The sequence below is a fragment of the Harpegnathos saltator genome, unplaced genomic scaffold (assembly GCF_003227715.2).
Source record: "Harpegnathos saltator strain DR-91 unplaced genomic scaffold, Hsal_v8.6 scaffold381, whole genome shotgun sequence".
Taxonomy (NCBI): Eukaryota; Metazoa; Arthropoda; class Insecta; order Hymenoptera; family Formicidae; genus Harpegnathos; species Harpegnathos saltator.
The window spans coordinates 1,582,379-1,602,843 of NW_020230185.1; the positions used below are offsets into that span (position 1 = coordinate 1,582,379).

A 20,465-nucleotide genomic window follows, 5' to 3' on the forward strand; every position below is an offset into this window, starting at 1 on the left:
AACTGCTACAGGCGTATGTATAAGCCCTGACATATCCATTGATATTGTCGAGAATTTCATTCCGACATTCCTGTTCGTTGTCCGACATTCTCATTCGTGCTCGTGTCTCTATACTCGTGTCTCTTCTCAATAATGTTCTTTCTTTTTCATATCGGGAAGCTTTTCTCCTCTCTGCAGTCCAATCAGTCTTCCTACTTCGCTTTATCTTATTCGATGTATCCATCGAGAATAATTTTACTGTCACCAATTAGAAAAAAGAAAGAGTCTCAATATGTAAATACCAACCTCAAAAAGTCGCACTTTGATTACATTTCATTCGCTACGAAATATCTAAAGGTCAGACAATTAAATACAAGAACCTACTACGAATACTTCCCCGAAGGATTCAATTTCTTCAGTCCAAATCAAAACATTTCGGAAAAATGTCTTTAACTAACACAGCCTTAGTCCATGGATAGGCTGGACTATCGAAGAACCAACTATATATATATATAAGCCAGGACTGAAATAAAATTATTACGGACGGATATACGTGTCTCAGAACGGGGCCCTTATTCTCGAAAATTTATGAAAAATATGATATATGATATTTCATCAATGGGGCAATTTAATTGGCTGAGGATCGTAATATCTGGTGACATTCATGAAATATAGAATATATTTTGCAAGAATACGGGTCCAGCATTCTACGACTTTTATTGCCAGACTCGACGTGCAAAGCCTGTACTCATATAGCACAGAAAGCTGGAGCAACATTGCTGCAACGTTGCAATGATGTTGCAGCAATGTTGCAGCAACATTGCACTTCTGTGTATATCATATCACTCATATGGAACAAAAGTTGCAGCAATATTGCTGCAACGTTGCTGCAACATTACAATATTGCAGCAATGTTGCAGCAATGTTGCTGCAACTTTTGTGCTTATGGGTATCGGTATTCTTGAAAAATATCGCGTAATATATTTCACGGACGTCACCAGATTTCACGATTCTCCGCCAATTACATTGACCCATTGATGAAATATCGTGTACGATATTTTCCACAAATTTTCGAGAATAAGGAATAAGTATTAATCGTATCGCTCGCGCTCTTGCGCCGCGCGGAGGGATGCGTGCGCGGCGCGGCGCCTCTGCTCCCTCCTTCTCTCCTGTGATCCACCACCACCCCGCGGACCTATATATTTCCCGGAGGGTCTCCCACTTTCGCCACTATCGTTCCCGTCGCGGTGGCGTTCGCGCGCGTGCTGCACACGCTCGCTCGGCCGTTCCTTCCTGCCGGCTGACGGAAAGTCGCGCGCGGGTTCTCCAACCCTCTCAGCCCTCGTCGACACCCCCTTCGAACACAAACACACACACACAGTGTAGTGCGATCTCTCCCCTTCTCTCTCTCTCTCTCTCTCTCTCTCTCTCTCTCTCTCTTTCTCTCTTTCTCTCTCTCTCTCTCTCTCTCTTCGTCGTCGCGTGCCTCCTACCGTGCGTTTCCGCGTTTCTTTGACTTTCGCACCGCCAGCCACGTCGGGCGCGGGGGTGCGGGGGTTTTGCGTGGGACATGTGTGCCACGTGGGACGAGCCGGAGGATCCACCTGCTGCTATCACCGACAAGGATTAGGCGAGCAGCCGTGACAGTGAGTAAATTAGCATGCTCTCTCTTTCTCTCTTCCTCTCTCTCTCTCTCTCTCTCTCTCTCTCTCGGAAATCGAGCGAATGTCACGCAGCGAGTCCAAGATACGCGAGAGACACTTCCTGCGTCGTCATGCGTTTTCAGTTTCCGGCTGGAGCTTCGTTTTTCGCGGCACGTTTCGCGAGACACGGACGGAGAGTCCGCTGGGTGTTGAGTAACGCTTCCGGTAGTGATAGTGCGCGAACAGCGCGAACAGGCGCCGTCCGCGATTCGAGAATGACGAGGAAAAGCGCGGGAGATTATGCCGCGCGAGTGTCCTTTTTCACGTCTGCCACAAGCTGCAGAAATGATGAAGAGCGGGGGGTGTCGCCTCGCGAGAGGAGCGGACTGGAGTTCACCGCGATATTAAGACGCGACGAGAAGACCCGGGAGAGTCAAGAGCTGAGACACGAAGTTCGCGATTTCTCGCTCGGCCAGGCGAAGAGGATGTTTGAATCTTTTGCCGTATTCGCTTGCGAATGTCCGACGGGATGTTGACTACGCCGCTCGAGCGATATAACGCTCGCTTGACTGATCTTACGCGATCTGAGGAACCTGTTCACGCGTTCGAGGGCTCTTTGACGGACAAAGAGAGTCGCGGAGAAGCACTCTTCGAGCGAGCGCGGGTCGGCGGTGCCGAGGTCGCACGCGATGCAGAGGAGCTCTCGGACGAATTTACCGTAGATTTCCCCGGTAATTTATCGTAGGGCCGTGCTTTCCTTCGCGGCGCACACGCGCGCTCGCATTTCTCGCAGCTGTTCACACAACGGAACGCGCGCGCGCGCGCGCTCTCTTTCGCGACCGGAAAACCGCGGGGACATAGGCTTCTTTATACCCGCGGCGAGTAGCGACTCAACATATCGGCGCCGTAAATTGCGATCTTGCCTTTACGACTTCCATCTTTCATTCATAGATTCCCGATTTTTCCGCGAACCGAGGCGGAACCGAGTCTTCCGCGCGACCGCGCGGAGTCTTCTCCAGAAGCCGAAGCGTCCGGACGTTTTCCGGAAGATCGCGGAGATTGTCAGGGACAACGCAAGAGCGAATTAGCAAGTTTTGCTCGGATTGTCGCCGATTACGGCAAATTCGAACAACCCCTGTTAACCTCACCGGTGGATTCAGGCAAATGTCCCAGTAATCGGACGTTTAAGCGTAGGTCGCGACAAAAGATACAATATACGATATCAAGAACAATTTTGATATAAATATTTGCATTTATTCGACATTTCGAAAACTTAAGATTCCTTCAAGTAGAAAAAAATTATTTAAAGATTTATACCAATGTATACATCTATTATTAATGAAATATTCACACAAGTAATGAAGCGCATTAATGTGACCAGTGACCGGACAGTTGAAATAGGTTATGGCCCAATCTTCGGAGATAATTTGTCCCAGTGTCCGACCGTAATTAGAAAGTAAGATTGGTAAGTGCTAACGGGAAGTAATATAAATATAGACGCTATCTCTTAATGAATTTATTAACGGTCGACCGTTATTTTGCCAAACCACAGGTGCATACTTACTTAATTAATTTTTGTTTCAACACGAAGGTATCAAATTGGATATATTTTTTTTCCAACTAATCGTCAAATATTGGAGTTTTTTTTTTACCTGCAATAATTATTACTTTCACTCATTATTGTTAAAATAAATAGTAAATATTTTTTTCAAAGTGGTCGGTTACTGGGACGTGTCTGGCCATTGGGACGTTTACCTTGTTTCACGCTGAAGCTTAGACGTCCAGCCGCGCTTGCGCGCGCGGATTCGCCGGGATCGCGGACGTTTGAAACCGCCGGTGGTTTCCAGGCGTGTCGCGCAGAGCCAAAAGAGGAACTCGAGGCGAATCTAATAAAGCGCGCCTGCCCGCCGACGGATGACGCGTTCAAGTTCGGCCGAGCGACGCTGGGTCGAGGAAAGGAGAACGGGGGAGCTTAAACCTCCGAAAGTTAAGGCGATCAGCCGGTCCAAACGGCTCCACTCCCCTCCCCCCAGCCCTGGCGTGCCGGCGCGCCGTTACGGGACGCTGTGATTTGTTGCGTGGCGCCTTTTCTTACGCTCTCTATATCACTCGTCCTGATAATGAGCTTTGCCCTCCCGTTTCTTCGCGCAGGATGGCCTGAGCAGATCTCCCATGGACCGCTCACGGAAATCGGAGGATGACTCACCGCCGCGCATCTCCGCGGGATTTTCACGCCGACATTGCCAGCGCGGCTCCGCTGTGACCAGGATGAATCTGAGGTTAGTGACGCTGCATTGTTCGCATCGCGGGCTGACCTGCTCTTTAACCCTTAAAAGCTACCGTCAAATGTCACCGCAAGCAAAGTTTCTTCGTTTTTGCTTTTTCGTTATTGTTTGTAGCAAGGTATACGCGCGAGGATTGACCCGTTTGATCATAATGTTATCGCTACCTATAAAACTTTGTATTGACAGCATGGTTGCGTTTTTAATGAGATTAAAAATTCGCGTGAGGTTCATCCATGGCGGCCTCCAACCCTTTGAGCCACGAATTTTTCCTCTTAATCGATTTCTATAAAACTTTGTATCCAGGGGTTTTCTGGGGTCGTTGACTACGAATCCGTTGTCAGATTTTCGAAATTCAAAATGGCGAATCCAATATGGCGGTCGTAAAATTCAAAATTCTACCAATTTCCATGAAACTAGGTATCTAGGGGTTTTTAATGTCGCTGATTACAAATCCGTTGTCAGATTTTCGAAATTAAAAGTGGCAGAAAAATTTGGGTTTTTTTAAATTCTCGCTTCGCTATGTTGAATCAGCCATCGTGAATTTTGAAAATCTGATAATGGATTCACAATTAGCGACCCAAAAACCCTTCAATACCAATTTTCCTAGAAATTGCAATCTTTTTCAAGTTTTCCGTCTATATTGGATTGGTCATCTTGAATTTTGAAAATCTGATGATGGATTCGTAATCAGCGACCTAAGAAAACCCTAGATACCTAGTTTCACGGAAATTGGTTGAATTTTTAATTTTATATTCGCCATATTGGATCCGCCATTTTGAATTTCTGAAATCTGATAACGGAGTCGTAATCAACGTCCCAAAAAAATCCCTGCGTATCAATTCCCAGATAAAAATAGTTCATTCCTCGCCTTGCCATACATTTATTCTTAAAAACATTTTATTGTGTTTACTTATTTACTATTAGCAATAATAAATTTAAAGAAATTAAAAAAAAAAAAAAAAAAAAAAAAATAAATTTAAAGAATTTATAAGTAATCACAATTATTTTACATTAGTTAGAGTCTTAAGAAGTTAGAAAATATAATTGCTAAGAAATCGATCATTAAAACTGCTCATAAAATATAAAAAATTGACGGAAAATAAATGGGCCTCTGGATGTCCACCTACGCCACAAAGGGTTAAGGGTTGAGTTCGCCGGGACGAAGCCTCGCCGAAAATTCGCTCGAAGCGGCCGCGGAAACACCGCCGCTCGGAAATATAGCTTAGAGAGTGAATTCCAGGCCTCGTGCGAGTGAATGTTTATGTTTTTCTCATGTGACGGTGGAATAACGCGTCTAATGGCTAATCGCGTGAAGATAGTCGTTGGACGAAAATCGGAGGGGAAAATCCTGTCCGCAAAATTTCACCCCGACAAATTCGGAGGGGTTACCGGGAGGAAATTCAAACATTTTTTATTCTCCCAAGGACAAAGTATTTTTCACACATGATCGATACGCGAGGAATTCCGGAAGCCGAAGCGCAACAAATTCGCGGACGTGGAACATTTTGGAGGTAACACGCTGTTTACTGTGTAAACGATTCATTTAAGATGTTTCTCGTAGAGGGCACATTCAAGTCCCGAATACACGCACACATACGTGCCCCTCCCCCCTTCTTTTCCAGTCATCTTGTGTGGCATCGAAACGCCGCATTTGAATAAGACGCTGCACGCTCAAGGTACCGCTCGAAAAAAACGCGCTTTCTGCGTGCAAAGTACGAAGCGCGCTTGCGGAAGGTACGGCGGGAGTAACTTGCTGCACGCGAGTGAGTTACGATATAATTAAGCGCCTCCTGTTCTGCAGGTATGCAGAACGGGAGATTGCTCGATCGTTCAAACACTCGGCCGGTGCTGATGAATTCATCAGGGTCATCGAGCAAGAGAGCGAGTCGATTAAAAGCGCGACATGTCACGCTAATCCCTAATCCGGCATGAAACGCATGAATTTTCAAGCGCAACCAAAAGAGCCCTTACGACAATCCGCGGGGGGTCATGAAAGAAGAAAAGCGTGACCGAGAGATGCGCAGAGGAAAATTGTTGGGTTGGCTAAAACGTAACGTCGGAACAAATAACCCAAAAAAATAATTTCAGAACAAGCGGAATCATTTAAATTTTAGATTTGTTCTTACGTATGACTCAAGAGGATTCCTCTAAGCTCTAAGATTAAGAGGAAAATATTGTAAACACATTATTCTTATAATTAGAGAGATTATATGTTATAATGCAAATCTTATTGATTTTAATATAAATTTCCTCTTACACACAGATTATTTAATCTTTTTTTAAGAGGAATTTTATTTATTCTTATTGTACTATCATATATACTTCTTATTGTACTTTATTTTTACTGGTTATATTGGTTAATTTGAAAAATTATTATAATATATAGCGAAAAGTAATATATATACAGGGTGCTATTTCAAACGTAACAGGTAAAAAATCTCGAAAACTATGAAAGATATTAAAAAAAGCTAAAACATGTGTTCCATGATTTCGAAGGAGAAAGACAGTGGCATTATTAGTTTTTTATTTGGAGGGCATTTTCAAGGTCAGTTGAAGGTCAACATAATTTTTTAAAATAGAAAGCCCAATTTTTTTATTATATCTTTTTTATTATATCTTTTTTTCTACCAATTAATTTTAACAACTTTTGTCTGAAACATCTTTTTATTTGCCTAATATTTTTTGAAATATTTAAGGAAAATTTAGTAACTTTTTCAACATTTAACTTACGATATCTCGCAAACTATTCGTCGGAAGAAAAAATAGTATTAGACTTTTTTACTTTATTTATTATCAAGAATATATTACTATAATAGTGCCCTATCTTGTGTTAATTTAATAATTTTGAAATTTCCAAAAGTCGAAAAGTCGAAATTCATGAGAAAAATCACTCTACAAACAGAATACTTTTCTTTGACTGAAATGTCACAATCATAGCAAGAGATGCAAATGGTTGTCCAACGCTGCATTTCGATATCATATCTGGAAACTCGATCGTTATCAACCGTCGATAAAAAAAAAAACGGTCTAACGTTCGTCATCGACGAGACTAAAATCTTCATCACGAAACTTTTTCAACCACTTCTGCGTTATTCTTTCATTCACAGCACTATCGCCACGCGCATCGCGCGTGGAAATTTCCTCCGCCGTTTGTATCGCGTTTTTACTTTCGCGAAAATAAAGAAGCGTAATTGCGCGAAAATACACCTTCTCGTTGTTCATTCTCTCGGATCCAAAGAGGCACACAAAAATTAACCAAATAGAACCAAATGAACATTTTTTTTATTTGTAAATTACACGTTGAAATCTCAGCTTTCAGACCATGCGTGCGTTTTGTAGGCTAGAATAGTCTTCTGTCCTAAAAACAACGGGAACGGTCTTTTCTCGGCGAATCCCCCCGGTCTCTTTACCCCGGGAAATCAGGAAAAATCGCACTCGAGAGCGCGAGCAAGTGATTTCACCGCGGCTCCTTATTGAGCCGTAGAGACAGCCATCGCCTAGAAATCAAGCCGCGGCGATCAGTCCGTAACGATAGCGCGCAATTCGAGCCGCGATGCATTTTGCAAGTCCGGATTAATCGCCGGCGCGAGTAAGACCGGACGAACGAGAGAGAGAGAGAGAGAACGAGAGCGAGAGCGCCCGTTCCCGCGCGAAACACGATCCTTCGATAACTCGTCATCTTAACGAGAGGATATCTCTCTTTTCGCCGGCGCGCCGTGCCGCGGCTACGCCGGGCGGATTTATTTTAACGCGAGCACCCTTCCCCCCCCTCTCTCCCGCTCCCCGCGCGGAATAATTTCCTCGTGTGCGCGTGCGAGCGCGAGCGCGCGGAACGGGACATCAATCGTCGCTCTCTCGTTACTCCCGATGCTCCGGGCGGAGAGCGGAGGGTCTCCCCCCCCCTCCTTGTTATCCGCGCGAGCGTCCTCTTTACAAAGCGCGCGCCGATGCGGCGCTGCATAATTAGCGGTCCTTTCGAGCCCGGCACCGCCGAGATTCCGCGCCCGTCGAAAGGACGCGTCGCGCGCGCGCGCGCGCGGCTCCTGCGTGCTCCGCTCGATTTCGCCTTCGACTCGTCCGGAGTGGGCTCGCGTGTCGACGTCGCGAAAACCGGTAACGAATCGTTGCATCGACTGCTGCGGGATGATTTTCCTCCGCTTGAGCCCGCTTTAGGAACGATGGGCGAGGGAGGGAGGTTCCTAGAGGGTTTTACATGCTCTGTTCGTTCAGCGTGGATATTTCCCGGCGCGAGTATTTTACGTCGCAAATATGCGAGAACGTACTTTCCGCGCGAGGCTCTCTTCCTCTCCCTCTGTGTTCTCTTAACTCGAATTTTCCCGTGCTGCGCCCTGCAGACAAGTGCTAATTACCTTTGTTTTAATTATAACGGGATTACCGCGGCGTATGAAAATTTCCGCCCGCTGTTGAGTCGCCGCTCGACAGCGCGCAGGCAGGCAGCGCTGGAGATGCGTAAAAATTAACCGTGCCCGTATTGCGGTTTCCGGTGGCGCGTGTTCTCTCCTTTTCCCCCGCGAATCCCTCCGTTTAGCATTTTATGATACCGCGCAACCGAGTCGCGTATGAAGAGGGGACTTGACGTTTTTGCGCGGAAATCGCGTCCCTCCTTCGCTCCCGTATTTACGTTCGACTGAAACCGAGTGGCTTTCCGTGTCGCGATGGAGCCTGCAAAGCGAATTCCCAGGAATGAACAAATAATTACGAGTAATCGAAATATACCATCCGAGGAGCTGGCGAACCTCCGAAATTGCAAGTCGCGCGGATCGCGCTTCCTCGCGCGGCCAAACGTGCGTTAGTTAAAGTGTCAAACGTTCCTCGAGCTGTTCCTCGAGATTATTCGGGACCGCGGGGGGTTGAATGCACTCGGCTATCTCGCGAGTGCACGCTCTCTCTCTCTCTCTCTCTCTCGCGCGCGCGCGCGCGCTCTCTCTCTCCACGCTCTGCAACCAGGTTGGTAAAAAACATGTTTAACTTTTGAACACTAAGCTGTTACCTCTTATTACTGAGACGAGTGAATTTTCATCCATAATTCTTTTTATCATTTCTTTTTAAGTGCAAATATAAATTACAAATATTGGGTAAAAATTTCTGGCAATGTGTAAAACGGTTTTAAATTATATACAATTTTTCAGAGGGAAAATAATAACCTTCCACTGGTAAAGAGAAAACTTTTATTTGAACGTAAATACTCAAAACGTTTATTTTTATTTGTTTAAAATATATTTAAAATATATTATAAAATATATTATTTGTTTAAAACATATTTAAAACATAAAAACATTGTTTAAAATAATTCAAAACATAAAAAGCAGCTTTAATTAAATGAACAGAAATCTGAACATAAATTTATTTGAACATAAATGGTCTAAGATATTTACAAACATTATAAATCCTAACAGAATACCGCTGAATAATATGCTATTATTTATTGGTTGTTATTTAGTGGCAACAGTTAAAAAATATCATTGGCTGAATTTTCATCCGTCCTAATTTAAGAATTAAAATAACAAAAAAAAATATCATGTTCTCTTAAAGCTGTTTTTTCGTTTCAAATATGTTTTGAACAATGTTTTTATGTTTTAAATATTTTAAACAAGTAAAAATAAACATGCTTCAAATGTATATGCATTTGATTTTTATTACACTTTCGCGCAGCGTCGGGAAAGATTTTTAAATTATTTCATTCAAATAAACTATGAAACATATAAACACAAGAAGTGAACTGTTAAATAAATGGATACAATATATGCATGCGCGTGTAACAATTGTTTTACGATCACGTGTAGTAACGTATACATGTGTGTGTAATCCTGTAATGCGTAAGAATACGAAGAAATGCACCTTGTGAAAAGACCATATTCCCATCATCGATAATTCCACGTCCACAATTAATATCAAACACTTAAAGGAGGAGAAAGATTCGCGTTCAGGATTATCGAATGTTTAAAGCGTGGTCAGAACCTTCGTTTCAAACGAGAGCTTTGAAATACGCCAACGCTGCCCGCGACTAATAAACTCGCTCGCTCGGCGCCGCTCGTCTCGCCGCTGACGCCCGTGAAGCTACAATAACTCGCGCATAAGCCGCCGCGGCGTTAATCCCCCCCCTCCCCCGCCCTCGGCGGGATGAGTCCTCTCCCGAGTGTGTCTCACCGTGTCTCGGGCTGGAGAAAAAGAAGCGACGCGAACAATAAGCAATCTGTAGCTCGGCTCGGCACGGTAATTAGCGCCGAGCGCGCTCGCGCGCTCACACGGATCACACGCGGTACGCATTACGCACGGTGCGGCGGTCCTCCGAGGCCCAACGGGAGAGGAGGGTTCGGAGAGTACTCTCCGAGAGGAAGGAAGAAAGCGAGCAAGCCGGCTAGCGCGCGATCGGCCGGTCGTCGGCGCGCCCGCCCGCGGTCGAATCAAATCGCGGCGGCGATTCTTTCGGCGCGAGTTCCATTATTCCGGCCGCGTGAAAGCGCGCTCGCGACGGCTCCTTGCGCAGCTTTTGTGCATCATCGGCCGCGGCCGGCCGAGAGCCGACCCCCACCCGGGACCCAGGGCGAACAGGGTCAGCTATTCCTCGCGTCTCCCCGCGGAGGTGCGAATTGAAAAGCAAGGCGGAAGGCGACGCAATTAATATCGATTATTTACGACGCACCGCGCTCTCGCGGAGCTTAATCGCACGCACGCATGCACGCACGCACGCACGCACGCGGGATACGCGCGGACGGATACGTAAACGTCACGTGTGCGCGTTACGTCCATTAGCCGCGCCTCGAAACGAACGTGTCAGAAATGTGAAGAGCAGCCGGCACGCCGCCGCGCGAGCGACGTGCGAGCGTCTTTTGATCTTCGCCGCCGGGCGCGCGGAACGCGCGTAGATCAAGTATTCGCGTTTCCATGTCGCATCCCGTCGAGAAAGAGAGAGAGAGAGAGAGAGAGAGATGCTCGGGGACGCCCGTAGATGCGATCGGATCGCCGCGCGTCCGCGCGTTTCGCGCCGCGCATTTCTTAATCCGCCGCGCCGCGCTGCTCCGCCGAGAGAGAGAGAGAGAGAGAGAGAAAGAGAGAGAGAGAGAGGAGTCTGCGGGCCTGCTGTGGTAGCTGAATATAAACGATTTATGCGAAACGCGATGCGTCGGGAATAATGCAGCGCCGTCGTCGTCGTCGTTGTTGTCGGGGTCGTCGGTAACGCAGGTCGCAAATTCGCGAGGGCGCTCGTTCCGGATGGAAAACCGTCGCGTGCCGAGAATTCGCCTCCTGCCTCACGCGGACGCGTCCTTCAGCTGGCGGAGAGCCGCTTCCGCCATTTGTCCGCACGTGAAGGCTCCCCTCCTCTCCTCTCCTCCTTCGGTGTCGACCGTCACGTTCCATCGTGCTATCGCGGAGATTGGACCGAAGTGTTGCGGATGGTTGTGGAATTTCACCGACGAGCAAAATATTTCTCGAATATTCCAAGGGCGGGAAATTCGCAAGGATCATGGCCGCCGGTTTGGCCCGTACGAGAATGTCATGGACCGTTCCTCACGTCGTGAGAGACCGTTGTTTATGGTATATCAGAATGAAATGACTCGACGAGAGTCGCATCTCGATTTTCGCGATCTCTCTCGAGAATGTCGCAATGGCTGCGTTCGGACAGAACACGATTGAGTGACCAACGTTTGAAGGAAGAATGTTATATTATTGGTAGGTCTAAAAGTATACACCAATCATAAATAATAAAAATAATCACAAATCATAAATAATAAAAAGATCTATAATAATCATCGATCATAAATAATAAAATAATTTTCACTAAACTGTTGCGTTTTCCGCACGCAGTCAATGAACGCGAAGTGCCGCTTCGCAATTTTAAATCGCGCGCGCGCCGCCTCGCGGTGCTTAACCTCTAAACTCCAATATGTCGGTCTCACAGACTGCTATTGAAACTTTATTCATCAATTACTCCCTTGACATCCACAAGAGACACTCTAAACGCGGAGTGTGTCATCTGTCTCCACCAAATGCTGCGGTGGTTCCGTTGTCATTCACCAAAAACGTGATGCGAGACGATTAAAAAATTTCAGCGATCTCACAAACCGGCTTTACCGTTTGTTTTACTTTTTTCGCAGTAAAAAGGCACATAATATGCTAACTGACGTTTTCAAAGAAAGAGAAACGTGTTCATTATACCGTTATAAATTAAAACGTAAAATGACATGTAAAATACATATCTTTTTTAAAAGGCGTTTCAAATATTCTGACCCATAAGCATATGATTATTTTTTCGTTCATGTCTGGAGATAAAGCATGACTGAGCAAAAGAAGCCGGCATTCAACATATTCCTCTCTTCATATAAGAGGAAAATTAATTGATATAAAAAGAAATCCTCTTGAAATAAAAGGAAAACAGAATAAATATCTAATAAATTTTACATGACTGATTCACTTTAATCTCTTCGCCGAAAGAGGAGTCCTTTTTCTGTAAAAAGCTTCGCTTAAGAATACAAGACCACGAGGAAAAATCACTCTACAAATAGAATACTTTTTTTGTGGGTGAATGAACGACAAGTGCGGATGAAGACAAATGGCGGCTCGCGATCGCCTGTTATCGGGCCTGAAACGGCCGAGGCGGCTGAGTTATCGAGCCGGCCACGCGCGCGTGTTTGTCAGCGCCGACACGCGCGCTTTCTCAACGAAATTGCGAGCTCGCGGACTCGCAGAGTCGCGCGATTAATAACGGCCGACTCGCGCGACAGCCATCGATTAGCGTCATTAGACGGCGTAATAGACCGCCGCGTATCCTCGCGACTTTTCAGGCCTCTAATGATGCCCGAGACGAGCACCGCCGGTAATTGCAAATCGAGCGTTTCCATTCCGCGCGTCCCGATCGATTTATTTCCATGCGAGTATCGGCCGGCTCGCGGGAGAGGAGCAGCGCGCATCGCGATCGCATCGCGACCGAAGATGGAATCGCCGGCGACGAGCTCGCGCGCGCGCGCGCGCGTCCGTTTCGCGCAGGAACACAAGGAATACTATTCATAAGCCGAGCCGGGCTCTCCAAGGATTACCTCTCTTCGGCCGCCTCTGCGCTTCTCCTTTGCCGCGTTTTATTCTCTCTCTCTCTCTGTCTCTCTCTCTCTCTCTCTCTCTCTTTCCGACGATTGCGTTCTTACGCGCGCCTTACGAAAATCGGCCTCTTGTATCACCGACCTCGACCGAGGCCGGGAAATCGCGTCGCGCTCGGCGAAGATGATGATTTATCGCGCGTTAATGCCGCGGCATCGGGGAGCTAATGAACAGTACGGTTAGCTTTCTTATACGCGGACCTTTTTTTCCTCCCGAGAGACTTTGTGTACCGTTACGAGACTCGACTTGTCGTGGGCACGCCGAAAAATCGCAAGGACGGGCTAACGGCTACTGTGCGCGTCCATTATTTGTAGTTATTACGCGCGTCGCCGCGGTTGTTTTTTCCCGCCGACCTCCTTCCGTCGAGACAAATTCCCCCGCGCGCGTTTTCGCTTTCTTTTTGGCGTAACGGAACGCTCTCGTCGTCATACGCGGACGTCATTAATCTCGCGAGAGCGAAATTCGCGTCGATGCTACACAGGCGGCTTGTAGCTTTTTGTCGAGCTCATATCTCTCTCTCTCTCTCCCCGCTTTCTCTCTCTCTCTCTCTCTCTCTCTCTCTCTCTCTCTCTCTCTCTCTCTCTCTCTCTCTCTCTCCGAGCGAGATCGCGTGCGAGTGCGCTTTGTCGAGCCGTGGATGTAACGAGAGTGTCGACACGCCGGCTCTCTCTCTCTCTCTCTCGCGAATTCGTTATCGTGGCCCCGGTAAGTCGATTTCCATGTCGTTATCTGGACCTATTAAACAGACCCGCTGCGCGCCGCTCAATATGCCGCTTCATTTTTCTCAAGCCCCGCTGTGTCCCGCATTCGCGGGCTTTTTTCCAGGAAGGGAGCGCACCTCGGCGCGTTTTGACTTGAGTCGCATCCATCAGCTGCGCGCGCGAGAGCACGAGCAAGCGGCCGCGGGAGGCGAATAAGTAATCGCGAAGAACGGGATCGCACCGGGGAGAAACGCATCGTGGAACTCTGTCGATAACGAGAGACGCGTTATCAATGCCGTGTGCCGTGTGCGTTGATGACAGTTTATGTCGTCGTTAATGCCGCCGTTTTTTGATCGCCGAAGACGCGAGGTAACGCTATTACGGTGCCTGCTACACCCTCTGTCCCAAAAATAACCGGAATGGTTATTGGGACTCTATTTTGACGAAATTAGTGGCGCCTTCTGTTGGTGGGAGAGGTTGAGTTAGGAAGTGTCAACCTTCCTTAATAACTTGTAAAAATTTCATGACATTTCGTTCGCTAGAAGCCAAGATACGACGCATTTAACCCTTTGTCGCGTGCACAGGTGGACACCCAGAGACCCACCTATATTCCGTCAGTTTTTTATATTTTATGAGCAGTTTTAATGATCGATTTCTTAGCAATTATATTTTCTAGCTTCTTAAGACCCTAACTGGTGTAAAATAATTGTGATTATTTAGAAATTCTTTAAATTTATTATTGCTGATAGTAAGTAAGTAAATGCAATAAAATGTTTTTGAGAATAAACGTATGGCAAGGCGAAGAATTAAGTATTTTTATCTGGGAATGATACGCAGGGATTTTTTTGGGGCGCTGATTACGATCCGTTGTCAGATTTTAGAAATTCAAAATAGCGGATCCAATATGGCGGACATAAAATTAAAATTTCAACCAATCTCCGTGAAACTAGGGTTCTCTTGGGTCGTTGATTACGAATCCCTCATCAAATTTTCAAAATTCAAGATGACCAATCCAATATGTCGGACGGAAAACTTAAAAAAAAACTTTAATTTCTAAAAAAATTGGTATTGAGGGGTTTTTGGATAATTATGAATCCATCATCAAATTTTCAAAATTCACGATGGCTGATTCAATACAGCGAAGCGAGAATTTTAAAAAACCTAAATTTCTCCGCCATTTTGAATTTCGAAAATCTGATAACGGATTTGTATTCAGCGATGTTAAAAACTCCTAGATATCTAGTTTCACGGAAATTGGTTGAACTTTGAATTTTACGTCCGTCATATTGGATTCACCATTTTGAATCTCGAACATCTGACAACGGATTCGTAATCAGCGAGCCAGAAAACCCCTGGATACAAAGTTTTATAAAAATCGGTTAAAAAGAAAAGTTCGTGGTTCAAAAGGTTAAGCGGCAGTAGTTTGACACCTCGGTCGAAGTTGGCGATTGTTGCACGACAATGTACTTTCTCATCGTTCGTCAATTGTCACTGACTTTTTGACCAAAAATCAAATTTTATTGCTTCAACATCCCCCGTATTCACCCTGCTGATTTGGCACCCTGCGACTATTTTCTATTCCCTAAGCTGCATTTGGCGATGTAAGGATACCGTTTTGCATCAATGAATTGAAGACATTCAACGGTCAACGACGAGCGATCTCAACACCATTCGAATCAGCGACATAAAAAAGTCATTTGATGCATTTCTTGAACGTGCAAATCGTTGCACGTATTTCTGCTGAGGGAGAATATTTCGAATAAATAAAATGATTTTGGTTAAAATTTCTGAACTATTTTTTTTTTTAAGCTATGCCGTTTTTTGGGACACAGAGGGTGTATTACGGACGTTACGCTTGAAGATGAGTCGGCTGAGGATAAGACGGCGATATGTAAACTCTTCTTGACATTTTGTCCTAATTGTGGACGAGTCCCGGGTGCGATTTTGGTTTCGGATACATGCAATACTCGAAGCTAAGTTGCGGTACTATCGCAAACGGTAATGATGCGACGGAGAATGCGATTGGAGTTGCGCGCGTTCATACAAGGAGACTTGTTAAATGTCCGATAACAGGGCGTGAAATTTGCATAGCGATGTTGGCTCCGTTATTACGTCGCCGCGTTACCTCCCTCGGAAACGGGCCGCAGATGATGCTGCATTTCGGGCGCTGTCAGCGTGGTTGGTAAAAAACATGTTTGAAATGAAAAAAACAAAACACATCATGTTTCTTTCTTGTTTGAAACTGTTTCTTATGTTTTAAATTTCTTTTAAACGAGCAAAAGTAGGGAAACATGTTTTGACACGTTACACGCCCAGCACTTTTTGCTGATCTCTCCGTTTACGCCGCGCGTACGTGTGCGGGGTGTATAAAAAGCACCGTGAAATGGACGGGAAAAGGACGGCGAAATATCTCGAAAACTGAGTATTTTAGAAAGAAATGTTTCGGACAAAAGTTGTGTGGTTTCGAAAGGGATGTAAAACAAATGTATCATTTTGTTTGCAGACGGCGCCACATTTTCGAGACATTCAGTGATTTTTCACTTATTTTTCTTAAATGGAGTCTCAATTTTTTATCGTATCTACTTTTTCTACCAATTAATTTAGACGACTTTTGTCTGAAACATTTTTTTATTTACCTAATATTTTTTGAGATATTTAAGGAAAACTTGATAACTTTTTCAACATTTAACTTACAATATCTCTCTAACTATTTGTCGGAAGGAAAAGTGGTATTAGACTTTTTTACTCTATTTGATCTCAAGAATACATCGTTACAATAGCGTCCTGACTTTTGTTAATTTGATGATTTTGAAATTTTCAAAGGTTGATAAGTTTTTTTTTTTCTAAAATGTTTGGTTTTAACGAGTTTAAAATTATGAAATGTTTAAAACTTTTGTTTTAAACGAAAAGTTTTAAACATGCCAAACTTGGCTGTCAGTATTTGCTTTTCTTTAGATAAAATTGTGTAGAGAGATGAACATCCAGTTCCCACACAAACTTATCTTTATGTAGATGATATAAACATGTATCATCTTTTTTCGTATTTTAACTTGAGGAATGTCTTATTTTTACAAAGTAACGTATGTAAAAGTATGTAATTTAATCTAAATTGCTACAAACAGTATTTACTGTGTATAATCCAGATAAAATTATGTAGACGATAATCCTCGGACAAAGTTTTGTGGCACCGACTTATCTTTTCCCAGATAACATAAACACATGTTATCTTTACGCGCATTATAAGTCGAAGAAAAATGCTTTCTTCATACAATTATTCAAAATGACACTCACAGATAATTCAGCCTACATTACTGCAAATATATAAAACATATAAAACGTGACATAATTAACACCCAAAAAAAAATTCATTTGTAAAGTGACTTTTCCCGTAATCTCATATCCTAAGTGAAGCTTTTTACAGAAAAAGGACTCCTCTTTCGATAAAGCGATTAAAGTGAATCATTCATCTAAAATTTACTAGATATTATTCTAATTTTCCTTTTATTTCAAGAGGATTTCTTCTTATATCAATTAATTTTCCTCTTACATGAAAAGGAATACTATATAATAAATAAATAAATAAATAAATAAATATAAAAGTAATATATGTATTATTTTTCGCTATATATTATAATAATTCTTTTATATTAATTAGTATAACCAGTAAGAATAAATAATAGTCCTCTTAAAAAAGATTAAATAATTTGTATATAAAAGGAAATTTATATTAAAATCAATAAGATTCGCATCATACATACAACATGTACAATCGCTTTAAATTTGAGAATAATGTATTTATAATATTTTTCTCTTAATCTTAGAGGAATCCTCTAAAATTTAGATGATTCCGCTTGTTTTGAAATTATTTCTTTTTTTTTAGATGAAATATGTGAAATATGCGAGAAATATTGTTTCTACGGCGTAGAGACGTTCGCGTTGCCATCGCGGCGTATCGGACGACGGCACTGAGTCTGAGATATCGCACAAAGATTCATCTGTAATCGGGCCAAAACGCCAAGAGGAATTTGCATATTCCATCTCATCTTGATCCAGGCAATTTTCAAGTGACCCGAGCGCAACACCGGGCGCCGTGAACAGCGAAGCGACGCGGAGCGCGCGCTTCTTGTTTCTCGCGAACAGGTGGTTGCGACGCAAACCGGGGGAATTTGAAATACGGTCTGCCGTCTCTCGCCGTGGCTGGGAAATTGCGCGTCTCGCTTCTCCCGCTTCGATTCCGCCTGGTCCATTCGTCTCGTCGCGCTCTCGCGGCGAAATTCGCTCGCTCGCTCGCTCGCTCGCTCGCTCGCTCGCCCGTGAATTGATTTTTCCGCGAGCGGTAAATCATCGGTGAGCGCGCGGACGTTGTTAGAGCGCCGGGACTTCGATCTATCGCCACATTATACATATAATATTTCGCTCGCGAGATTTACGAGCGTTCGCTCTTATTTGCGCAGCGGAACGTTGCGGCGGTGAAACAGCAGGAAAGACAGAGAGAGGGAGAGGAGGGAGAGAGAGAGAGAGAAAGAGCGAAGCCAAAGAAGAGAAAACAAAAGCGGAAAGACCTGGTAGAAAGAACGGAATATACGGAGAAATAAATCGGAGGGGGGAGCGGCGGTATAATAAGATTCCCCGGTTGAGGCGGGAAATATTTTAAGCGCGCCGATCCGTTCGACCGTCGCGCTTCCGGTGATTAATAATTTTCTAAGCTCTCTCTCTCTCTCTCTCTCTCCGCTCGAGCGACTCTCCGACCGTTTCTCCGAGCTATTTACGGCGCCGGCGCTGGCGCCGCCACAGGCCAGTCATTTCGACTCTCGTTTGCGCAGAGGCGCACCGTTGACAGGAGTTTGACAGCGCGCACGAAAGCGCGCCGCGAGCATACTCGGTCGTTCCTCCGCGCGATTTGGGAATTGCGCGTCGGGACGAGAAAGAGAGAGAGAGAGAGAGAGAAAAAGAGAGAGAGAGAGAGACGGAGAGAGAGAGAGAGAGAGAGAGACGGAGAGACGGAGAGAAAAAGAGAAAGGGGGGGGAGTCCGTTGGCATGCTTCACGAGTCATTATCGCGTGCGTCGCTGCGTCTCGCAAAGAGCCGCCCCATTATCAGCATTGTGCCGGCATCGGCCAGTCATCGTTCGGCCGCGCTAAACGCAGCATCGAGTTGCAACGACGGGGATCGCAAGGACCCGTTGACGCTCATTCACGCCTTTGCGCCTCCTCGGCGCACAGACAGACGGACAGACGGACGCATTGTGCGACGCACCTGCGTGTGTGTCGTACAATGCGACGAACTTGACTGGCGAGAGATCGACTGTGTCGATCTTTTCATCGTTGAAATTGCAACACGCCATTTTTCAGCGGCTCAATGCGAGCTGCGAAACGCGTGTACTCCCCTGCCCCCCCCTCTCTCTCTCTCTCTCTCTCTCTCTCTCTCTCTCTGTGTGTGTGTGCCTCCTCCTCGCTCTTGTCGACGGACGTAACAACGCGTAACTTTATCGGGGGCGACAGAGGACCGGCCCGTCGTCGGAAACTTCCGGTATATATCGACGGAGCGCGAGTTTGGGAGAACTTGAAATTGCGAGTCCCCCGCCCGCCGCGGAATTCCCGATGGCACGCGTCAAACGAATCTCGGGAATCCTGCGACCAGCCAGCCGGCCGCATGTTTAACCCTTTGAGGCGCGTATTTTTCAGAAAATCCGAGTCACATGAAAATTTATGTATGGGGGTTTCTGGGGTCGCTGATGACGAATCCGTTATTAGGTTTTCGAAATTCAAGATGGCGGCTCCAAGATGGCGGATGCAAAAGTGAAAAATCGCGATAATTTCGGTGACAATGGCTACTGTGAGGTTTTTGGGGTCGCTGATTACAAATCTGTTATCAGATTTTGACGTGAAAATCATGATCAATTATGCGGGAAATCAATCAATGTGGGATCTTAGCACATTTCATTATAATAATTCGATTCACAAGTTTGGGAGTTTATCTTTGGATTCACGATCAGTGAACAAAACGATAGAGAACAAGTGATTAGAGTACAATATCAGCCGATCATATCGGGATTCTGTGATTCACGATTTTGAAAATCGACATTTACAATTTCTATTTCAAAGTCGTCATTTTTCACCTCAGATTTGTAGTCGAAAACTTGAAAAACTAACCGGAAGACAAGGTCAGGTAAATATATTAGAATTTCATGATCCGCCAACTTGAATCTGCAATCTTGAACAATGAGTTTTGGACCTCGGATTCGTAATCAGCGACCTTGAAAGCTAACCAAAGTACAATTTCAGCTAATCATATAAAAATTTTATGATCCGCCATCTTGGAAAATAAATTTTAGAGTTTGGACCTCAGATTCGTAATCAGCGAGCCAAAAGCCCCCGAATCTTGATTTTGAGCAAAAAATTCACTCATAGTTCGTGGAAAATGATTTTTTTTTCTATAAAAATGTGTATTTTTCATATTTTGTTTATTTATAATAAATGGACAACTTATGGAAAACACTTTTCAACCTTTCATGTATGCTCCCACTAAAGCTAAAAAACGCAAGAAACTCGACAAGAATCAAATATGAAGTATTTCATGAAAATGTGAGAGTAAATAGGTGGTAAGTATACTTACCACTATGCCTCGAAGGGGTTAATGCCGCAACGCGCCCGTGCTGCTCCTCCAGTTCGCTATCGATTCGCGCATCTCTTGCCGTCCCGTTTTCTGGAGAGGAGAAGAAGAGTCGCGCGCGAGGGTTTTGT

General features: G+C 44.9%; 1 protein-coding gene across 2 annotated transcripts in view; it reads left to right on the plus strand.

The window, feature by feature from the left end:
• Nucleotides 1-1,193: 1,193 nt before the first annotated feature.
• LOC105192436 (thrombospondin type-1 domain-containing protein 4) overlaps nt 1,194-20,465 on the plus strand; it is a 93,300-nt gene continuing 74,028 nt past the window's right edge. For both annotated transcript variants that reach the window (XM_011156580.3, XM_011156581.3), the window contains exons 1-2: nt 1,194-1,625; nt 3,774-3,901. In XM_011156580.3, coding sequence (XP_011154882.1) covers nt 3,795-3,901 — 107 coding nt within the window. In that variant the 5' untranslated portion in view covers nt 1,194-1,625; nt 3,774-3,794. The remainder of the gene's footprint in view (nt 1,626-3,773; nt 3,902-20,465) is intronic.